This window comes from Dipodomys spectabilis, unplaced genomic scaffold (assembly GCF_019054845.1).
Source record: "Dipodomys spectabilis isolate Male_0828 unplaced genomic scaffold, ASM1905484v1 ptg000263l, whole genome shotgun sequence".
NCBI lineage: Eukaryota > Metazoa > Chordata > Mammalia > Rodentia > Heteromyidae > Dipodomys > Dipodomys spectabilis.
The window spans coordinates 137,610-155,429 of record NW_024870940.1 but is presented as its reverse complement, the minus strand read 5'-3'; the positions used below and the strand labels follow the sequence as shown (position 1 = coordinate 155,429).

At 43.5% G+C, this 17,820-nt stretch overlaps 1 protein-coding gene across 1 annotated transcript in view; it reads left to right on the top strand.

The window, feature by feature from the left end:
• The first annotated feature begins 3,285 nt into the window (after positions 1-3,285).
• Fbxo16 (F-box protein 16) overlaps positions 3,286-17,820 on the top strand; it is a 34,170-nt gene continuing 19,635 nt past the window's right edge. Inside the window, exons 1-3 of the mRNA XM_042699843.1 lie at positions 3,286-3,369; positions 5,496-5,630; positions 15,580-15,615. Of these exons, the coding sequence (XP_042555777.1) occupies positions 5,535-5,630; positions 15,580-15,615 (132 nt within the window). The 5' untranslated portion in view covers positions 3,286-3,369; positions 5,496-5,534. The remainder of the gene's footprint in view (positions 3,370-5,495; positions 5,631-15,579; positions 15,616-17,820) is intronic.

Sequence of the window (17,820 nt, the reverse complement as noted above, 5' to 3'; positions counted from 1 at the left end):
GGGAGCCGCCGAGCAGCGCCGGCGCGCGCGACTGAGCGACCGCGAGCTTCTCCGTGCGCGCTGGCGCGCGCGCCCGGACGACGGGGGGGGGGGGGGTAGGTAGGTGCGCGCGCAGGGACTGCGCATGCGCCTGGCGCACGCTCGGCCGGGGCGGGGAAACCCGAGCCGCGACGTGCGGGCCAGAGCTTCGTTGTTCTCAGCCTGGCGGCTGGGTGACGCTGGGAGCTGCCCCCGCACGGCGTCGTGGTTCTGAGTTCTAGAAACGTCTATCGTGCAAAGCCTTTCTCTCGCAAAGCATTACGGCACAGCGGGCACTCGCAGGCTCCCCAAGCCGGGAGGCTGCCCTGGCGCGCCGGCCAGCCGCCGCCGGGGGAGCCGGGGTGCGGGTCCCCGGGGAGCCGAGGGGCACCCGCGCCGGTGACTGGGGTGCAGGCGTGCGTTGGGGTACACCCGGCCGCCCGGAACCGGGTTCGCGCCCGGGGAGTAGTGCATGTCCTCTTTGCCAAGAGCCTGTGGGGCAGGTGAGGCCCGCGGGTGCCGGCGGCCAGCTCCGTCTTCCCCGGAGCAGACGCGATTGGAGAGCCGATGATTTACACGCGCGCGCGCGCACACTACCCAGAAAGGTCAGAGGTCAAGTCAGTGTGTCGCGACGGGGCAGGCAGGTGGCAGGTGGGAGAAGTCTCTGTGTGCCTTGATGTTTTCCAGGCCCCTCGTGGCTCCGAGATCCGGCGATGTGCGGCTGGATGCGTTTATTTATTTGCTCGGTTAATTAATTTACAACACACCGGCCTGTGAGGACTTGTCAGGCTCGGCGCACGTCCGGAGAGGAAAAGATGCAGCCATGGCCCTGGGTGGTGGACGTGGCTCAATCCGTGGCACACACTAGTAAGTGGCAAAGCAAGTTACAAGATACTAGCAGCAATACACATTGTGTGTGAGGACTGACATGTGTCTATAATAAAACAACAACTTTTCTTTCTTTTCTTGGCCAGTCCCAGGGCCTGGGCGCTGTCCCGGAGCCTCTCTGTGCTCAGGGCTGGCGCTCTACCACTTGAGCCACAGCACCACTTCTGGCTTTTTCAGTGTATGTAGGTACTGAGGAATCGAACCCAGGGCTTCATGCCTGCTAAGCAAGCAGCGTACCCCTAAGCCACATTCCCAGCCCCATAAACACATTTTTTTTTTATTTATTTTATTTTATTTTATTTTTGTTGGTCATGGGGCCTGAACTCTTGGCCTGGGTGCTGTCCTTCAGCTCAAGGTTAGTGCTCTACCACTTGAGCCATAGTGCCACTTCCAGTTTTTTCTGCTTATGTGGTGCTGAAGAATTGAACCCAAGGCCTCATGCATGCAAAGCAAACACTCTACCACTGAGCCACCTTCCAGCCCTGCATAAACACATTTTTAAAAAAGACAAGAAGGCTCACACCAATTTCCTAACAATGCCTGTTTCTAGGCAGACAGGGAGGAGAACAAGACCTGGAACATATGAAGAAGGAACTTCTATCATTCCTGGTCAACACGCACACGAGTATTTAAACAAAATAAGCATCTTGATTGGAACTTTAAGGTATTTCTTTATGTCTAAACTTCTCTTTATGTTTGAGTTGTTCCGGGTAAAAAGAAACATAGAAGTGTCACAGCCGCTGGGTTAGGTGTGTGGGCTCACTATGAATGGGTGAAAATGGTGTGACTCACTGGGAACTCGGGCGTGCTGGGGTGTACTGTCTTTGGGGAGCAGTATCAGACATATAAGCTGTAGGACAGGAGGTGCAGAAGGCACTGCTGAAAATGGAGACAAAAGAGGCCTTTTATCAGGGATGAGAATATCCAAATCCCACGGGGATAAAGTGAGATACATGTCCTCCTCTCAGTCCCATCTCACTTTCCTTCTGTGGTGTAACCACCATTACAAAGTCTTTAACAAGCGCCAACTTCACAGCTGTGGCCCCCGCTCTCTCCACATTGTTAAAACTGGTCTCCTGGATAAACCCGTTTTGAACTCGTAAAGGTTAACTGGTGTTGCATGGTAATTTAGTATTACATCTACAAGGCTCCCCCAGACCGCCCCCTCATCTCCCTAAAGGCTTTGTTTATTCATTTACATACAGCCTGGTCACACGGAAAAAACCTCTAGGCTGGAATTCAGACAGGCCTGGGTTCTCATTTCAGTCAGGCCACTGGCTGATCCTTTGTTAATTTAGGGAAAGCATCAGCCTCCACAGGCTCCACTTTCCTTTTTCTATTTTATTTGGGGATGTACAAATAGGGCTTATTTTTAAATTACGAAGCATAATACACAGGATTATGTGCATTTGCTTAAGTAGGAGGAGAGGGCGTTGTTTTAGGGGGAAAATTGGTGGGGAAAACTATTGGTTCTTTTTGGTTCTCTCAGGATTGTGTATGTGCGTGTTAGCTGCTTCTCATTAAAAAAAAAAACAAAACACTAGCTGAAGCAGCTCAGGTCTGGAATTCTTAACTTCGTGGGATTCTCAAGCACTTGCTTATAATTCTGTTGCAGTTGTATGATCCTGAGCCTTCCATTAGTTATTTATGCATTGCGTTTTCCAGTTTACCTTGCTACATATTTTGCAAAAACTCCTTGTATTCTTTCTCTTATCCTTTCTACAGGGTGGGTGCTCCACAAATTTAATTAGTGAAATTAGCTAGAATTTTGTGAGACACAAATTTATTCTTATTAGGGCATGCCATCTGCCGGTTCCCTGGTGTATCTGTCACTCAGCCTCAATTCCATAATATAATCAAATAAAATTTGTGTTGAAGCGTTTATATGTTTGTGTATTGGGTAATTCCCTCTCGTCCTTCCATTTCCTGCTGCAGGTGCTATTCTTCCATTGAGCCAGTCACAAATTCTTTTTCCTCCAACCGTCTTTTACCTATTGGCCACTGATAAAACATGGCAAAGTGGAGTTTGCATTTCGGAACTCAGGAGTGACCTGAGCAGAATGATCTAACTGGACATGCTCAGTAGGAGAGAGCTGTATTGGAATACAACTGCAGCACATCTTGAAAGAAGATGTGCAAGGCTGCTTGTCTGGGGATTTAATGGGTCTCCATCCTTGCTTATACTGGGATGTTGCAGCCCCTCCCATCCAACTGTTTCCCACACTTTTTAATTTCAGCTCTGTGCCCAATTTTGGAACCAGCCTTCTTGGTTGTCTCGGCCAATCAAGAGACCACACATTGTTGCCTAAGAGACCCCGGATGCCAGGGATAAGATTTATAGATGGTGATTGGACTGCTGGAAGCTGGGAGGGGTGGAGACTGGAAGGAGTCAAAGAAAAAACTGACCCTGTGCAGCTATGGCAACCCCAGCGCTGTAGACTTGAGAGAGACAAACTGAAGCAGGTGAGAGCGAGGGCAGTGCATGAAATAGATGGAGACTATTTGGGACAACTCTGGGGTCTTCTACCAGCCTTGTCACTGCTCTTGGGGATGACATTTTTTCTCTCCTCTTCTAGCTGTCAGTTCAAGTACAAGGAGATTCATATTTGTGAAATTAGCAACTAGCAAATAATGAAGATCAAGCGTTATCTCTTTGTGCTTCATTATCATTTTTCTTTGTTTTTAACTAGTTGAGTATAAGATGGCTTCAAATTCAAATTCAAACCTATACTGTTTCCTGATAAACTTCCTGATTATGTTTGAGATTGCCTGTCTAAAGACACCATAGCGTAGGGTGAATGAATTGTGTGTCAGCAGAGAAACTCAATCCTGTTCTGCTTTGTAAGCTCTAAAGAAAAATCCAGTAAGCCTGAGTATTGCTCCAGTGCCCATTTCATAATGTTTTGAGTTTCACTGTACATTTCCATTACTTTTAATCCCCCTCCTCTATTGTGTTTATTTCTTACATTGATTCAACAAATATTTGCTGAGCATCTATTATGTAGTGTGTTATTAGGACTCAGATGATCAGAATCAGAAAAAACAGAAGCATCAGATTCTGGTGCCACGTTTTCATGGTGGTCAGGCAGTCTCTGTGTCTGGGCAGAATGCCTGGAAGAGGAGGATGAGGCTGAAAAGGAACATGGAGGCACACTCACAGTGGACTCTGAATTTCATGCCGAGTAGTCTGAATTCTGGAGTCATTAGCAAGCCTAGGAAGGTTTTTGAGTTGAAAAGTGACAGGATTAATTGGTGTGTGTGTGGGCACGCACGCGTGCGCATGTGTGCATGAGTGCTGGGAGTGCTAGTATTCGGGCTTGGACTCAGGGCCTGGATATATGGGTTTCATGGACTTTATTGCCCAGGTTGGCTTTGAACCATTTTTCTTAGACCTCAGCCTCTAGAGTAACTAGGATTATAGGTATGAGCTACTGGCCTGACTTTTTGTTTTGTTTTGAAATACTTCTCTCGTGGTAGTCTGTGGACTCTATTACATTAGAAATGACTAGCCTTGTATTCCTAACTAGTTGTTCATCATTCTTAATAAAGCTGTTAATGGTGATGGTGGAGGAAATGGCATAGATCATGTTGGAAGTGCATGTACTAAGGACCTGTCACCTTGCAAGGAAGGAAGAAAGAAAAAAGAAAGAAAAGAGAGAGAGAGAGTAAAGAAGGGAGGAAGGAAGGAAGGAAAAGGAATGAAGGAGGAAGGAAGGGAGGGAGAAAAGATGCTGAGAGATGAAGAGGATGGAAATACTTTGCATATTTATGAGTAAGTATGGCACTATGAAATCCCCTTGAAGCCAGAGGCTCATGCTTATAGTCCTAGCTACTCAAGTGGCTGAGATCTGGAGAATCTTGGTTCAAGTTCAGCCTAGGCAGAAAAGCTTGCTAGACTCCATCTCCAAAATAACCAGCAAAAAAAAGCATGGCTGCAGACATGACTTAAATGGTAGAGTGCCAGCCTAGGAAATGTGAGGACTTGAGTTTAAGCTCTAATACCACCAAAGACAAAATCCTTATATTGTTAATATATGCTAGCCAAAGAATGAAACGAAATTAAAAAAGAAAAGAATGTAAATCAATAGCAAAGAACAATAGATAATTTTGACTGTGCAGATCTAGACTATCCAGTTAAAATTATGATGTTTTGTATATTTTTTTGTCAGTTGTGGGGCTTGAACTCAGGATCTGAGTGCTGTCCTTGCACTTTTGTACTCAAAGCTAGTGCTCTACCACTTTGAGCCACAGATTCACTTCTTGTTTTAATTGGAGATGAGAGTCTCATTAACTTTCTTGCCTGGGCTGGCTTTGAACTGGGATCCTTAGATCTCAGCCTCCTGAGTCACTAGAATTATGATCATGAGCCACCAGTGCTTGGAGATGCTTCATATCTTACTTTGCCTGCTCAGGTGAACTTTTATAGCTGGTTGCCAATTAATAATACTGCAATGAAACAATTTCTTATGCCTAAAACTTGAATAAATAAATGCTCTTCCAATTTATCCCTTCTCCCCACATATCAAAAAAACATCATGGCATTAGTATTTGTAGTATTCTAAAAATGTATGATTCATTTCTTCAAATAGGTGTAGCTGTCTGATGATAGAATACCATGATATTTTGTGATGGCATTTGCACCCCCCAGAAGCACAGATGGACCCAAAATGCAGACAAAGATGAGCACCTGGACACCTCTAAATCACCAGCTTTTGAATAACCAGGTAAGTGGCCAGACTTCTATCCTTTGGATACTTGCCTTAAAAGGGAAAGATAGTAGCAAAAGTTGGATGATCAAAATATGACAACAATTGTTTAGGATTCTTTGATGGATGAAAAAACATAATAAAGGACTTGTTTTAAAACAAGTTATTGAGCTTTTGCTATGTGGGCAAGGTTGACAACAGACTCAGAGTTCTCATCAAATGGGGTTTCTGGCTAGCGCTGGTGAAATGCATCAAATAAATACAGTGAGAACATTTCAGCCAATTATAGTTCTATATCAACTTCTCCTAATTTTATTTTCCTGTTGCATTCTGGCAGACACTAGTAGAATACGCCAAACAAAGGAACACATTGGGTTTATGAGGCATGAGAGTTGTCAGCCACCAGGTTGAAGCAGGGAAATCCTGCTTCAGTAAGGGGTAGAAATGACCAGCAGGTGTGTGAACTCCGGTAATCAGTACTTGTACAGCAGTACCACATTTCGTTGGTAGTAAAATCCAATTCACATGTGTAAAACTGACCTCATCATCTTTGTCCTCTGCACCAGTTCCTCCTCCTGGTGAAAAGCTCTATTTTACACCATTCCCCAGATCAGAAATCTTCCTTCTCGCAATCGGGCCTGAGAACTGATCTTTCCTCACTTTATGAGCTAATAAATTAATGAGTTAGTTGCCTTATGGAATAGAACATTATCCTATTTAACAGTAAAACGATACAAGAGTCTTGGGTCAGAAAAGAAATTCATGAGCCAGGCACTGGTGGTCACACCTGTGATCCTAGCTACTGAAGAGGCTGAGATCTGAAGATCACAGTTCAAGCCAGCCTGGGAAGACACATTTGAAAGATTCATCTCCAGTTAACTGCCCCCAAAAAGCCAGAAATGGAGCTGTGCTCAAGTGGTAAAGTGTTAGCCTTGAGCAAAAAATTCTCAAGGACAGTGCTCCCAGCCTTGAGTTCAAGCCTCAGGACCAGCGCACACATGCGCGTGCAAACACACACACACACACACACACACACACACACACACACACAGAACTTCACTCACTACAGGATGAGCTTTCTGTTTGCATTGGCTTTCCTGGTTAGCCTTCCTCTACAGGACAATGAAGAGGCCTAGATACATGCCCAGCACACAGTAGGTTTTACATGGTAACTCAAGACCAGTGAGCCTAGAGGACCCGCTGCCTTGACATAATTAGTGACCAGTCCTGCTCCTGGTTGTAAAGGAAGACATAGCTTCTCCCTCCAGGTTGCCTTCCTTCAATGCAACTTACATTCTTGATATATGTAGACATCTGGAGAGAGGAGAGGCCATCTGCTCTCAGCCCCCACAAGTCTTCCTCTCAGACATCTCTCAGTCCTTTTCCCCATCCATCCTCCAGCTCCACATTCTCCGTTCATTCTCCCCTCATCCCTTGCCAGGCACATGATTGCATTTACCCCCTAAGTGGTTTTGCTGCCTCTCTCCTTATGTCTGTTTTGGTTCCAGAATGAGCTTTCTAAAATGCCAATCCTATTATGTGAAACTGAAAATAGGCTCCATTACAAAAAGTAAACGCCAGTTCCCTAAGCATATCCTGGAGGCCCCTTTGAGCCCTGGCTCTCCCTCAGCCAGCCTCTCAGCTTGCCTTCTCTGGCACCTGATGCCCACCCACCACATGAGTGTTCCAAGTGAGCTCCAACTCTCCCCTCCCACTGAGAGTTCACTCTGCCTCCTGCCTCCTTCTCTTTGGTCCCAACACTTTTTTCTGCCTTTCCCAATCAACTCTAATGTAGTAAGGCTGAGTCTCCCTCTCACTCTTTGAATCTCCAGTGCCTGAAACAGCTCCTAGAACATAAGAGGTGAGCATGAGTCCAGTACTCCCTGATACCAATTCTTTTCTTTTTTTGGTGGTATTGGCTATTGAACTTGGGACCTTCTGTTTTAGGAAAGCACCGTAGTAAGTAGAGCCATCCTCCCTGTCTTTCCCTTCTGATATTTTTTTTCCACCACAGCTGGTGCTCTATCACTTGAGCCACACACCTCAAGTTCTAGCTTTTTGCTGGTTAATTAGGGCTAAAAAATAGTTTCTCAGATTTGACTGCCCTGGCTGGCTCAGCCCTCAGATCTGTCTCCTAAGTGGCTAAGATTGTTGGCATTAAGCCACTAGCTCTCAGCTTTAAGTTTATTTTTGAGATAGAATCTCACCAACTTTTGCCTAAAGTGGCAGCTGACCTCAATCCTCCTGTCTCCACCTTTGGAGTAACTTGGATTATGATTTCTTTCCTTTTTTGTTCTTTCTTCCTTCCTTTCTTTCATTTTTTCTTTCTTCTTTCTTTCCATCTTTCTATCTTTCTTTATGTATGCATGTATTTATTTTCCCTGGACTTACAGGTATGAACCACTATGTCCTGACCTGGGCATCTTTCATTGACTGTCATCTTCATTGGCCTGTAGTGTGTCCTTTGCTTCTCTAACCCTAACAGAGGCGTAAATCCTTCTAGCAAGGACTTGTTTCTTTTCCTTCCTTCCTTCCTTCCTTCCTTCCTTCCTTGCCAGGCCTGAGTCTTGTCCCTTAGCTTTTTCACTCAAGGTTAGCTCTCTATCCTTGAGCCATAGCTCCACTTTCCAGCTTTTGGGTACCTAATCAGAGATAAGAGTCTTACAAACTTTCCTGCCCTGGTTGACTTCCAACCATAATCCTCAGATCTCTGCCACCTGACTTGCCAGGACTACAGGCATAAGCCACCAAAGCCTGGCCAAAGACAGTCTTTGATCTGGTCCTCTTTCAGGACTTTCCCTTCCTACTCTAATATGAAATAGGAACAATTTTTTTAGAGAGAGGCAGAGGAGCTGAAGAAGGTTTGGAATAAAAAAAACTTAAAAAGAAAAATAGGTAAGGAAATAAGAGAGGAGGGATATAAAAGGGAGCCAGGAAGCCAGGTACTCAGTGGCTCATGCCTGCAATCCTAGCTACTCAAGAGGCTGCCATCTGAGGTTTACAGTTCAAAGACATCCTGGGCAGAAAAGTCCTCAGGAGACTCTTATTTCCAATTAACCATTCAAAAATCAGAAGTGGAGCTGTGGCTCAAAGTGGTTGAGCAAAAGAACTCAGGGACAGTGCCCAGGCCCCAAGTTCAAGCCCCACAACCGACCCTACCCCTACCCCCCTCCTCCAAAAAAAGGAGCTAGGAGAGTAGAGAGAAAGGCCTCCACTGATACCTGTGCTCACCAAACAAATCTTATCAAACTTATTTCCATCAGCACAGTTATTTATTGAGCACCTGTTTGCAATTCCCCTCACTCTCCACAGTTTATATAACAGCTTATTCCCCTAACTTGAATGTTTAATTTTTAAATCTGTTTTTCCATAGAACTGTGAAAGTTTTACACATGTGTGAGAAAGTGACTTGAATTCAAATACAAAGTTGTTAGATTTGTGGGTTTCAGAAATTTTCTTTGGAAAATTAAGTCTTGATCAATTCAGCCACTGTGGAGGGGGGGAAAATGCCTTAATAGCCTAAAAGTATCTGAGTACCTGATGCAAGTTGAGTGACCGCAGATTCCTTTACTATTTGTACTGCTGAGGCTTGAACCCAGGGCCTTACCACTTGCTAGGTAAGGGCTCTACCATCGTGTTATGATCTAGCCCCAAGAAACAGGTTCGGAGTTGAACAGGTAATGGACTCCTCTTGGGGACAGAGGAATAAGGTGGGCTGAAATGTAATCTCCACTACTGACACCATTGCTGATCTGAGCTGAAGCTGGCATGATCTCACAGAGAGGCCTTGTAGATTGTGAAGAGGATCTGGCCTTTCTGTTTCACACTGACTGATCAGTGGATTTTAGGGGTAATGCCTAGAGAAAATAATTATTTCATTGCTCAGGTCTTGCATATTCCAAAAATCTTTTGTTTAGTTAGGCTCTATTTGAAGTAAAATTATTATTGTCATTTTGTGTGCTAGTGCTAGGATTTCAACTCAGCACTTGGGCACTGTCCATGAGCTTTTTTGCTCAGGGTGCTCTACCAGTCTAACACTTGACCCCACAGCTCCATTTCTGGCTTTTGGGGGGTTAATTGGAGAAAAGATTTTCCTGCCGGGCTGGCTTTGAACTTTGATCCTCAGCTCTCAGCCTCTTGAATAGCTAGGAATCACTGATGTCTGGCTTGGAGTGAAATTATTTTTTAAAAATCTTTATCTGGGCGCTGGTGGCTCACGCCTGTAATCCTAGCTACTCAGGAGGCTGAGATCTGAGGATCACGGTTCAAAGCCAGCCCGGGCAGGAAATAATGTGAGACTCTTATCTCCAATAAACCACTCGAAAACCAGAGGTGGTGCTGTGGCTTAAGTGGTAGAGAGCTCTCCTTGAGCTGAAGAACAAAGGGACAGTGCCAAAGCCCAGAGTTCAAGCCCCATGACTGACAAAAAAAAAAATCTTTGCATGTGTATACACATACCTGAATGTGTCCAGATGAACATAATGCAAAGTATTAATATATGGTTATATTGAACTTTTTTTAGTCAGTCCTGGGGCTTGAACTCAGAGCCTAGGCACTGTCCTTGAGCCTCTCTGTGCTCAAGGCTAGCACTCTACCACTTGAGTCACAGCGCCACTTCCGGCTTTCTCTGTTTATGTGGAGAAATGGAACCCAGGCTTCATGTATGCTGGGCAAGTGCTCTTCCACTAAACCACATTCCCAGCCCTATACTGAACTATTAATATTGAGGTTTTAAAAATTGTGGAGTCTTAGTGGCTGGGGGTGCTGTCTATTAGAAGAGATAGCTTCCTATTGTTTGCTGTTGTTTTGATTTTATATGGTATGCTAATGCTTCAAAATTTAAAGCAATTCAATTGTAGTCATGGTCCTCAGTAGACATTATGTGGAAAATAAACTATGCAATAAACTGTGAGCAGGGATGGAAGAGGGGAAATGGGTGTAAAAGAAGGAAGGGGTGCAGGGCGCCGGTGGCTCACACCTGTAATCCTAGCTACTCAGGAGGCTGAGATCTGAGGATCACGGTTCAAAGCCAGCCTGGGCAGAAAAGTCCGTGAGACTCTTATCTCCAATAAACCACTAGAAAACCAGAAGTGGCTCTGTGGCTCAAGTGGTAGAGCACTCGCCTTGAGCTGAAGAGCGCAGGGACAATGTCCAAGCCCAGAGTTCAAGCCCCACGACCCACAAAAAAAAAAAAAGGAGGGGGTACCAATGTTCAAAAAGAAATAGACCCATTACCTGACTTATGAAACAGTAACCCTTCTGTACAAAACCTAAATAATAACAATAAGCCAGGTGCTGGTAGCTCACACCTGTAATCCTGAGATTTGTGGACTGTGATTCAAAGCCAGCCTGGGCAGGAAAATCTGTCAGACTTTTTATTTTATTTTTGCTAGTTATAGGACTTGAACTCAGGGCCTGGGCACTGTCCCTAAGCCTTTCCACTCGAGGAAAGTGCATTACCACTTTCAGTCACAGATCTACTTCTGGTTTTTTGGTTAATTGGAGATAAGAGTCTCACGGACTTTCTTGCCCAGGCTGGTTTTGAACCACAATCTTCAGCCTCCTGAGTAACTAGAAGTACAGGCATGAGCCTCCAGCACCCGGCCATAAGACTCTTATCTCCAAAAAACTACTGAAAAAGCTGGAAGTGGCACTGTGGCTCAAGTGATAGAGTGCTAACCTTGAGCCAAAGAAGCTCAGGGACAACGCGTAGGCCGAGTGCAAGCCTCACGACTGGGAAGAAAAAATTACAATAAGAATAACAAAATTATATTTTAAAAAATTAAAGCAGTTTAAAAGTAAATGCAAAGCTGGGTACTGTGGCTTACACCTGTAATTCTAGTTACTCCAGTGGCTGAGCTCTGAGAATCATGATTCAAAATCAGCTTAGCAGAAAAGCTTGTGAGAGCCTTAGTTCCAATTAACCACCAAAGAGCCAGACATGGAGCTGTGGCTTAAGTGATAGAGTGCTAGCTTTGAGCACAAAAGCTCCAGGACAGCATCCAGGCCCTGAGTTCAAGTCCAGGACCGGCAGCTCTCTCTCTCTCTCTCTCTCTCTCTCTCTCTCTCTCTCTCTCTCTCTCTCTCTCTCTCTCTCTCTCTCTCTCACACACACACACACACACACACATATCACATGCAAATAAAAGCAAATGAAGAAAAACACCCTGGGGAATGGAAAACTTGGTTCCAGGTCTCCCATTCTAATAATTTCCTCCATGCCTTGAGTAGGCTTCTAACCTTCTCTGGGCTTTGTCATCCTTTGTTAAATGGAATGGCTTGGATCAGAAGACCTCTAGGTTCCCTCCAGATCTTTTATTCTGACAGAGTGAAAGGTATTAAAAACACTGGCCATGTGACCAGAGGTAACCATCTAGTAATCTCAAATGTTTTTCTACATTTCAAGACCAGGGCAGTGTCACCAATGATCAATGCAATTGTAAGATCCCATTTTGCTTTTAATCTTGTCTTTCTTCTATCCTATAGTCAGGTGTGAACTACGTAACTGCCTTGGACTTAAAAAACAGTCACAGGATTTTAACTTCACAGCAGTTTTTACACAGGGATTGAATCCAAATTAAGGTACCTTAAAAAGTATCATCAAGATAGAAAATGTAACAGGTTACAAAGCAATTCAAGCATTGAGAATTTTTAGTGAAAAAAATGTTCCAGAAATACATGGGGATCTCGCCCAATGGTAGAGTGCTTGTCTCACCTGCACAAAACCCTAGGTTCAATCCTGAGCACACGTGCATGTGCAGATACACACACACACACACACACACACACACACACACACAAACACACTCACACAGGTGTGTATATTGTTCCCACCCAGTGTTGTAATTAGAAGTGGTCCTAGGAGGACACTTGGTGGCTCATGTCTGTAATCTGAGCTATTAGGAGGCTGAGATCTAAGGATCACAGTTTGAAACTAGCCCAGGCAGAAAAGCTTGTGAGACTCATGTCCAGTTAGCACCAAAAAGCAAGAGGTAGAGGTATGACTCAAGTGCTAGAGAACCAGCCTTGAGCAAAAAAGCCAAATGAAAGGAAAAGGCTCCAAGTTCATCCCCAGTTCGGACACCAAACAAAAAAACAAAAACAAAAAACAAAAGCAAAGTGAAGTTGTCCTCACTACCTCACTCGAAGCCGACTGTGGGTGGTAAGGAGCAGGGTAATTTGCTTGAAGCTAGCCATCATTTCGCTCTGTATATGTATATCAAAGCACCATGTTGTACATCTTCAATACATACAATTTTTTTAAAGCAGGCAATTCACACTTCTTTGAGAGCATGATTCACACACGTATTAGAGTGCATGTTGAGAGTGTTCCCAACAAAACCACTTTGTTGCCACCAATCAGTCATAATTGAGGAGCCTCTAAGTATCTCCTTTCTATACCATGATGGTGTCACGTGGGGAAATATGTAATTGCAGTGTCAACAGACTGAAATAACCACCATAGGATTTTGACTTAACAGCAGGCTGTGGATAAACTGTGATGTAAACAAACTGCAGCATTCTGCAAAAGAAGATCCATTTTAATATTTCAATTTCAAATAGGTACTTATTTTTCAGCTCTTTTTTTGGTTGTGCCTCTGGGCCTTTTATGTACTGATTTTTTTTTAGTTAGCAGCGTATACTGGGACCTGGAGCCTCTCATTCTACACTTTCTGCTGTAGCTGGGGTAACAGGTGTGCACCACCACAACCAACTTCTGTTGAGACTTTTCTGCCCAGGCCACCTTGGTCTTCCTGCTTATAACCTCCTATGTAGCTAGGATTACAGGTATGAGCCACATACCAAGCTCTTTTCCAGGTCTTTAAAATGAAGAACCTGGTTGCAAATCTATGGACTAAAGATTCACTCCAAAACAGGGGATGTAAAACTAAGGACCTCACAGTGAAATGATTTGCTCAGAATTATATTTCTAATCAAAGGTAGTCTTAATGAACACACACACACACACACACACACACACACACACACACACACACACACACACACACACACACACACACACGACAGAGGAAAGCACTATCAGGAAGCATAATACCAGCTCTCTACAACAAGTCAAGAAATAGGCCTGTGCCGCTTCTCCAAGCAGTAAGATTCTTCTGGTTCAGTGGTGGAGAGCCTCCTAATGCCAAGAGGAAGGAGAAAGCATCAATCCCAATCCTGAAAGCTGACAGAGGGTGTGTTGTTGGAGCGGGAGAGACAGACACATATGTTTATGACTCTCTCCTCTCTTCATAATTCCTCCTCCGGCAGATATACCCATGTTAGTGTTTCCTTCCTCACTCATTCAGATTCGCATATGTTCAGGAAAACATCAACATGTTCATATGCTAGACCTCATATAGACATTGGTTCCATAATCTTGGATGCTTGTGATAGGCACAGCATGGAATCAGCAGAAATAAGACATGGTTTTTGTCCAAAATATAGTGCATAAGAATAGCCTGAGGGCAGGGATGAGTCTGCTCAGGATACTCAGAGTCCTAGAAGGACATGCCAAAACGAAGCCCTTTTGTACTATTAATTGATGCTAGTAAAAATGTGGAAAAATAACTGATCAACAGAAAGTGTAGTTAGAAGGTGAATGAGTCTATGCAAATAATACTCAGTTACAAGCCCTGAAACACACTTTTACAAGATAATCTTTCACACGCAGAGGCACATGACCTTTCATTCACAAGTGTACATGCTGAAATATAAAAACCAGAGCTGCTTCTTTATACATTTTATAAATTTTCTTGCCATTTCTATGAAAACATTTGGCATGGGGATCTCCATTTTTCTATTTTTTTGTAATTGTTTTTCATCTCCTTTCAAGACCTAAAATTGATTTCTCTTTACAATTGAATTTTCCCCTTATTTCTTTTCTTTTAAAAACAACAACTTAGCCAAGTATAATCTCAATGTTTAGGGAACTAAGGGGAGCAGATCAAGAATTCAAGGCCAGCCAGGTACCGGTGGGCTCAAGCCTGTAATCCTAGCTACTCAGGAAGCTGAGATCCCAGGATCAAGGTTCAAAGTCCAGGAGACTCTTACTGCCAATTAACCACCAGAAAACCACCAGAAGTGGCGCTGTAGCTCAAGTGGTAGAGCACTAGCCTTGATCTGAAGAGCTGAGGGACAGTGCCCAGGCCCAGAGTTTAAGCCCCACAACCAGCAAAAAACAAAAGAAAAAAGAAAAAATTCAAGACCAACCTGGGCCACACAACCTTGTTTTCAATTAAGTTAGACCGGGCCTAGTGGCTTAAGCCTCTGATCCTAGCTATTGGGATCTGAAGCAGAGATCAATGGAATCAGTTTGCGATCAGCAGGGGCAAAAAGTTTTCACAAATCCATTTTGTCCAGTGGCATACACCTGTCCCAGCTACAGGGCTACAATGGTACAGTGGCATAGTGATATATACATGTTACCTCTGGCAACATGGAGAAGAACAAGTAGGAGGATCACAGTCCACTCTGGCTTGGGCATAAAGTGAGACCCTCTCTCAAAGATAACCAAAAGGACTGAAGGAGTGGCTCCATTGGTAGACTGCCTGCTTAGAAACTGAGCTCATTTCCCAGTACGGCCAATTTTTTTTTCTAATTAACATTTCAATTTAAGAAAGAGAAAAGTAGAGTGAAAGAAGGACAGTTACTTCTTTCATTTGAATTAGTCAACATAAATGAAAGAGAGAGGCCTTGTTTAGGTTATAAGTAAGTGTTCTCTCAGGGTTCTGTTGGTTCAGTGGTCAAGCACCTGTCTAGTGAGCACAACACCCTGATTTCAGATCCTAGTACTGTCAAAAATGAATAAATAACAACAACAAAAATCCCAATCCTCAGGAATAAAGCCTTTAAACTTACTTGATATAATTCATACTTATTTACCGATCCATTAATGATGCTGGTCTTGCAAAAGTTATTTTGAACCATGACATATAAAATCACTCTCATCTTTTATTTATTGCAGGTCTTTGAAGAAAGACAAGCTCTGCTGGGAAAATGGGTAAGCATTTAAATGAACGCTGTTATATTATGTTTTGATCTGATCAGGATCCTGAATTGACTCTAAAATAAAACAAAACAAAACTCTGCACTTGAGTTTCTCTAAGTTGACATGGGTGACAGTCTTTCAGTGTCTCCTCTTGAAACGGACAGGCCCCTTCCTTGGAAAAGCCCCTTTGCCCACAGGTAGACAGAGGCTGTCTCCTGCCAGCCACTGGTGCTTATTTCACTAAAGACCAACAGAGACTTCTTGTTTGCCCTACTGTTTGCCAAATCTTATCTTTGTTGTTCTGTAAGCCCTGGCGTAGGATATTATTAAGCTAAGAGGCGAAAGCAAAAAAGGTATTCCCAGTGCTGGGAAGGTGGCTCCATGGTACAGTGCTTGCCTTACATGCATGAGGCCCTAGGTTCGGTTCCTCAGCATCACATAAGCAGAAAAAGCCAGAAGTGGTGCTGTGGCTCAAGTGGTAGAGCGCTAGCCTTGAGCTGAGGGGCAGCGCCCAGGCCCAGAGTTTGGGCCCCACAACCACCACCACCACCAACAACAAAAAGATAAATCCATCCTTTTCCACACTTAGAATTCTCCTCCCTGAGTCCAGTATTACTTCATTGCCAGTACGTTCTTCCAGGAAGTCTATGTGATTTCGCCTCCATCCCCTCATCCCCACCCCCAACCCCCAAAAAAACCCAAAAAACAAAACCACCACCAGAAACCAAAAAACAGTTCTCATCATTCAGAGTAAGATGAGTGGCACCTGGCGGCACAAACAACTCTTGTCCCTCCTGAAACTCCAGCTGGGATCCTTGTACCACCTTCTCTAATGATAATGTGCTGCTGCGATCTGGATTCAGGGGCACCCTATACAAGGCATCCCGCAGGAAGGCAGTGTGCATCCTGTGGGCATGTGAACTGCAGTCAGAACTGCCCCTCAGCCTCACACATTGGGACCTTGGCTTTTTTTTTTTTTTTTAACTGGAGAGGTATAGAAGAAATGTGGGAAATGACCAAATTCCTGCACGGTTAGCTTGGCCATGGATTACATACTTTCAGGATTATTCCCAGCACCTTCTAAATTCCAAAGGGATTTTCCTTACTGCTCTGCATTCTGAGTCATCTAACTACCAAGAATTGGTAGCAGTTCAAGGAATGCAAATTCATTTTCTATTAGCTTAAACAAACACAATTAGAAAGGAGAATCCCTTGAGGCAAAGAACACCTACGCAGCCGTATATAAATTACCTTTGGCCATTGGAATCAGGGAAATAAGGAACCAATGTGATTATCTTTTAATCTCTAGAGAAAAATCTTACAATGTTCCCTTTAATAGATACCTTCAAAGTGGTTCTGGGGCTTGAACTTGGAGCCTCAAGGGCTTTCGCTTTTTGCTTTTTCTGCTCAAAGCTGACACTATTACTTGAGCCATAACACTACTTCCAGCTTTTTGGTGGTTAATTGGAAATAAGAGTCTGGATTATCTGCTCTGGCTTTTAATTGATCTCAGCCTCCTGAGAAACTAGAATTGTATGTGTGAGCCACCGGTGCCAGCTACTGGTGCACAATTTAATCCATATTTATTTATTTATTTATAACATTCATCCTCTGATCTGTGTCCATTCTCTTGTGTGGGCATCAAAGAAAGTCAGCTAACCTCTGTAATTCTAATATATTTTCCATCCTTTTCAGTATACAATCCCTTGTTTCTTTTTGTTTAAATTTTTTGCATATATTTTGTTTTAAACTTTATTTAATCCACGTATCATTTTAATATTACTATAACATTTTGTAATAATAGTTGTCATTTCTACAATGAGTCATGCATTGTTAGGAAATTATATATAAACATATATACATATATTACATACACATATTTAGCCATTAATCCTCACAACAGCCTGATGATGTTGTCATAATTATCCTTAATGTGTAAGTGATGAAAATTAGGCTGGAATATTTCTGAGTATTAGAAATAATAGAAAATTGAGAGTGCAACACCATGCAGTATTTCCTCCCATCAATCTATACAAATGCAAAAGAAACCTATAATTTTATTTTAGGCCTTAGAAATTATCATTCAATAGTTTTGAATTAGTGTTCTGAAGGAGTCGCTTATCCTAAGACTCATTCTTACATTATTACAAGATACTGAACACTGTTTAGAAGGGAACTCCTACACAAGCCAAAAAGAATACAGAACTAGAATAGCCC